Source organism: Garra rufa, chromosome 7, assembly GCF_049309525.1.
Source record: "Garra rufa chromosome 7, GarRuf1.0, whole genome shotgun sequence".
In the NCBI taxonomy this organism is placed as follows: domain Eukaryota; kingdom Metazoa; phylum Chordata; class Actinopteri; order Cypriniformes; family Cyprinidae; genus Garra; species Garra rufa.
In genome coordinates, this window is record NC_133367.1 from 15308083 (window position 1) to 15313757 (window position 5675).

Genomic DNA, 5675 nt, shown 5'->3' on the forward strand with positions numbered 1-5675 from the left:
TATCAAAAATTTCTCTACAAATCCTTTTGTACTTCTAATTTGTCTCGGAAGCTAGAGATTACAGTTGATAAAGTTTGAAATGTTTTTGTTTATTTATTTTTTTACACAAATGCTGTTTGGTTACCATATTTGTTTTAATTTTGTTTTAATATTGCTTGTTTGTTAACTCAGCATTCTTTCTCTTTATCATTTATCCTTTTGAAATGTTATTTATCTCAGTAACACATTGAGAAGCTGTCTTCACTGACACCAGTGCTGATGTTTGCACTGGCAGTTTAGCTGCAGTATGTCAGAGGAGCAAGGAAAGGACTCTCCGTCTGAGATGAGTCTCTCAGAGAAACAGAGGTAAGACTGAGACTGTTTTCAGAGAATTATTTTAAACACTGCTGAACAAATTTACAGTTTACAGAGGTTTGTGGTCTTGCATGATTGATAATTGAGTCAATATAGTGGATATGGTTGCAAGCAAAGTTAAATACTTCATAATAAGGTAGGCAGGAACATCACTTGTTTTGCTGTAAATAGTTTGGTATTTAGCACAGTTCCACTTGCAATTGACAAAGGGCAGCTTATATTGTGGCAGAACAGAAAGTAACAAGATAAGATTGGTGCAAAGTTCAACCGTTTGCAAAAAATAAATAAATAAAAATCTGTTTTACTAACGTATCATTGTGATTCTCTAGGTTAAGTCTTTTATTTTCAGCTAACAGCAGTATGGCACTTGTGATTGATGGACAAACATGAGTTGTTACGAATGAATCTCATTAATTACATACAACGATGATGACGTGTAGAGGGGAAATGGTTTTTACCGATTTCAAATCCTAGTCTTTCAGAAGGGTAGAAAACAGCAATTCATGTTTTAAAAATGGAGAGTTATTCTAAGTTCTGAAACTTGCAATATGTTTTTTTTATTTTTTTTTTTTTATTGCAGAGATTATTCTGTTCAGTCTTAAACATGACGGTAGGAGAAGTACAGCAGGCAGTGAGTCAGGCAAGGGCATGTAAAAGAGATTGAGTAGAATATGTTCACTTGATTCTTCTTGTTTTAAATCATGTTCATGCTAACGTTCAGTAAATAGGAAAACCTATTTTCATCTGTAGGTAATAATCTACCTAATCAGAATATTTTAGCAGGAACATTTTACTGAGGCACAACAAAACTTCAAGGGGTCTTGTGGGCCCTCATTATAGTTTTAGTAAAATTGTATTTTATTGTCATTTCAAAAATAAAACCTATGTTATTTAGGTGAAATTTAGCAGTGCTTTTTCCTCTGTTCTTCTTTTCATTAGTGAAAGATCAGGCTCACCTGTATTTAGCTCTGTGTCTGTCAAAAGTGACCAGTCAAAAGGTGAAGTGGCGAATTTCAGTGAGGAAACACCATCATCTACCAAAAGGTATTTTATGTGTTCTACGTTACAATGTTGCATTAGCCAATTTACCATAAATTGATTACCTCTGATTCAGGTCATTAAAAAGTGTATTCGACTTGAAACGGCACTGCCAAAGTACCATGAGAGTATATGCTCTGGAATCACTCTTAGGCACTGCTTTAGGTCGAACACACCTCTAAAGTCCTGCAAACTTTTCTTCCAACCCTACTCAAACACACCTGCCTCTAAAGGTCATTGCACACTGTATGAAAGTCAGTCTGAAATTTTTTATATGCGTTTTTTTTTTTTTTCATATCCGTCCAACCTTTCCATCAAAATTAATCAAAATCTGGTCTGAATTTTTTTTATGACAGATGAAAGTTTTTGAGGCAGTGTGTAAACGTGATTGACACAATGTGAGGCCGTGTTTATTTTTTAACGTTGTTTAATGTTGCATACACACAAAATGGGCGTAGAAATGTGCATACAATTTTCTGCAGATATATCAGGATTTATAAACAATAAACTAGGCATAAATATGTTTGTTTAAATATGGTTAAAAAAAAATAATTCCACACTGAGTGTGTTGATAATTGAGTCAGTATAATATATATAAAAAAAAAGAAAAAAGAAAATTGATTATCTACAACTGGAAATTTATTCTCTACAATAATGCGTTACTTACACACTATTGTTCTGTTTAAATACTGTGCAGTTGCTTTGACACAATCTGTATTGTTAAAAGCGCTATATAAATAAAGGTGACTTGACTTGACTTGACTTTACATATATATATATATATATATATATATATATATATATATATATATATATATATATTAGGGGTGGGCATAGATTAATTTTTTTAATCTAGATTAATCTAGATTAATTCCAAGATTTAATCTAGATTAATCTAGATTAAAATGGCTAATTTGAATTCTGCTGAAGGCATTCAGAATATGTGTGCTACCCAAATAATGACTTAAAGTCTTTGAGAATGGATCATAAAGCTCATAAAGCTGTTCTATGATAATTTGTTGATGAAAATAAATTATGTTCAATTAGATGTACTTGTGTTTACTAACTAACAATGAAATTATTTTTTCTACCTATTAGATTGTGTTTTTTTTTAACGTCAACACCTACCCAACCCATTACATGTTACACCATACTTTTATTTTGACAGTTTGCCGTGAAGTTTGTGTCATACAGTATGATATGATGCTCGTTTTCATAAAAATGAAACGGTAAAAGTGACACTCACAGCAGTTTGGGAGATTGAGTTTATCTGTTCATGTGAGATGAAAATGCCAAAAATTACCGGGAGCGTCACGTGTGTTTCAGTATATGCGATGCGTGTAGTAAAAACTCGTCTCCGCAATGCATACATACAGCTAGGCAAACGGAACATACCGGATTCATATTAAAACGGTCTTTTTGCATTTCAGTTTTCACATACACTAGTCCATATCGCGATTTGAATTAAGTGACAGACCAACATTTGATTTATGAATCCAAAAAACGACGAATTTACGTGGCATTTCGCGCTATAGTAGATTCGGTTTTTATGAATGGAGGACGACGCGATCCCGTCTGTGTTTTGGCGGAGGAGACTTAAACGCGCGACCATATTCTATAGTCTTCGGTATACATCCGCGTTAAACTATAAAGGTGAAAGTCATCATAGCTTGCGTAGTTTAGACCCAGCTCCCAACCCAAATTTGAGAATAGATTAACGGCGATATTTTTTTTTATCGCGCGATAAGAGTTTCACGTTAACGCAGCACGTTAACGCCGATAACGGCCCACCACTAATATATATATATATATATATATATATATATATATATATATATATATATATATATATATATTGTTGCAAGCAAAGTTAAATACTCGGTAATAAGGTAGGCAGGCACATAACTTGTTTTGAGTCCAAGGAAAGCAGGAAATAGTGCATCTTATATCTCAGTTCCACTTGCACATGACAAAGGGCAGGTTATATTGTGGCAGAACAGAAAGTAACAAGTTATGATTGGTGCAAAGTTGCACTGATTGTGCTACTTATTTAAAACAAACAAACCAAAATGTTTTATATGTTTCTCTAGGTTAAAGTCTTTTTTTTTTTTAGCTAACAGCAGTATGGTGCTTGTGATTGATGGACAAACATGAATTGTTAAAAATGAATCTCATCAGTTACATACAACAATGATAACACAATATGGACATGTAGAGGGGAAATGTTTTTTACCGACTTCAAATCCTGTTTTTTCAGAAGGGTAGAATTATTCCTGAGTTCTGAAACTTGCAATATGTTTTTTTATTGCAGAGTAACCTCTTAAATGTGTAAATATCAAGAACATTTTGAATATAATGAATAATGAAAATTAGTATGTGTCTGCTTATTCTGTTCATCAGTGTTTGAGCCATTAAGAAAAAAAAAATGCATTTTCTGTATCTCATTGCTGGGTTCAAATAAATTTATAAAAAAATAAACAAAAAACAAATGGGGGCAGAAGTACACAGATCCAGGTAAATGAGTTCTAAAAACGGATATCCTCATTCAACTAAATACAATTTCATATACCACTTATTACCAGCGATAAGCGTAAAGCTTATTATGACTATGACAATTATGACTGATTGTCATCTCACTGCAAGTTCAGGATTACAATCATAGACATAAAAGTAGGAGGAGTACAGCAGGCAGCCAGTCTACCAAAGGCATACAAAAGAGACTTAGCAGAATATGTTGAACCTTGGTGTTTTAAATAATTTAAATGATGTACAAGCTAATGTTCAGTGAATAGGAAAACCTATTCCAGTTGTAGGTAATAACCTACCTAATCAGAATAATTTAGCCGGAAAATTTAACTGAGGCACAACAAAACTTTATGGGGGCTTGTGGGCCTAATTATAGTTTTAGTAAAACTGTATTTAATTGCCGTTTCAAAGATAAAACCTCTGCTGTGTTTTTTCCTCTCTGTTTTTCTTTTCATTAGTGAAAGATCAGGCTCACCTGTATTCAGCTCTGTGTCTGTGAAAAGTGACCAGTCAAAAGGTGAAGTAGCGAACTTCAGTGAGGAAACACCATCATCTACCAAAAGGTATTTTATGTGTTCTACGTTACAATGTTGCATTAGCCAATTTATCATAAATTAACAAACAGTTGAAACAGTGCTACACAGACTGATGTATATGTGTATGACACCACTGTACAGCTAGAATGATTTCAGAGTATATGATTTTGAATATGCTCTGGGATTGCTCTCATTGTACTTTGATGTCATACACCAATCAGTCTGGGTAGCACCACTTTAAGTTGAACACACCTCTAAAGTTTTTAGTCAGGGGTGTTGGAGTTGGTTGGAGCTTAACTCTGCAGTACAGTGGCCCTTCAGGAGCATGGTTAGAGACTCCTGAGGGCTGATGTATAAACTTAAATAATGATGTATAAATTCTGAAATAATGTTTGAAATATAACGGTCCTGTTCAGAATATATATATATGTATATTTATAAAAAAATACTAAAATAAAATAACAGGAGAGTTTGGAACACCTAGTGTGCAAACTTTATTCCTACCACACACAAAGCTAATAACATTGTCAGCATTAAAAGAGTATAACTGCTGCTTTATGCAGTGCAAAGTTTGTAATGAAAATAAAACATACATGATATTTTCAGTCAGTTATTTTACCTACAGATCACTGCATTTCTTACAGATTTCTGCTCATTCGAATTCGGATACCATTACATTTGTTTTAATGCATTATTGACAGAGTGATTGCATGTGAATAAGTGCTGTACCTGTTTAAATCATGCTTTCACCAGAAAATATTCAGCATCTAGAAGGAACAAACTAATGCCTTGTGAACTTTAATTTACTGCTCATGTCCATTGCCGTCATTATAGCATTCACATTGTTTCTGATTTGAGTGATCCATCTCTATCATATGTATATGTATATGTATATATAATTTTTTTTTTTTTTTTTTTTTTTTTTTCTCCAGGCTGTGTCAGAATACTGTATAGCCTACTTGTTTAAACTGTAGTCTTTTACATTTTGATCATTATTTGATTTTGGTTTGGTTGAAAGTTATTTAGACAAAGCTATGATGCAAAACACATTATCTTTTGTAAAAAAAATAAAATAAATATATATATATATATATATATATATATATATATATATATATATATATATATATATATAATTTTATTTTTTATTTTTTTCAGTTAATGAACTGATACCACTGGTAATTAATAGAACACTTCTGAAGTAAAACATCTTACACTTTT

At 32.5% G+C, this 5675-nt stretch overlaps 1 protein-coding gene across 1 annotated transcript in view; it reads left to right on the forward strand.

The window, feature by feature from the left end:
- Positions 1-286: 286 nt before the first annotated feature.
- LOC141337967 (uncharacterized) overlaps positions 287-5675 on the forward strand; it is a 117558-nt gene continuing 112169 nt past the window's right edge. Inside the window, 4 exon segments of the mRNA XM_073843540.1 lie at positions 287-345; positions 1294-1398; positions 4377-4481; positions 5387-5402. Coding sequence (XP_073699641.1) covers positions 287-345; positions 1294-1398; positions 4377-4481; positions 5387-5402 — 285 coding nt within the window.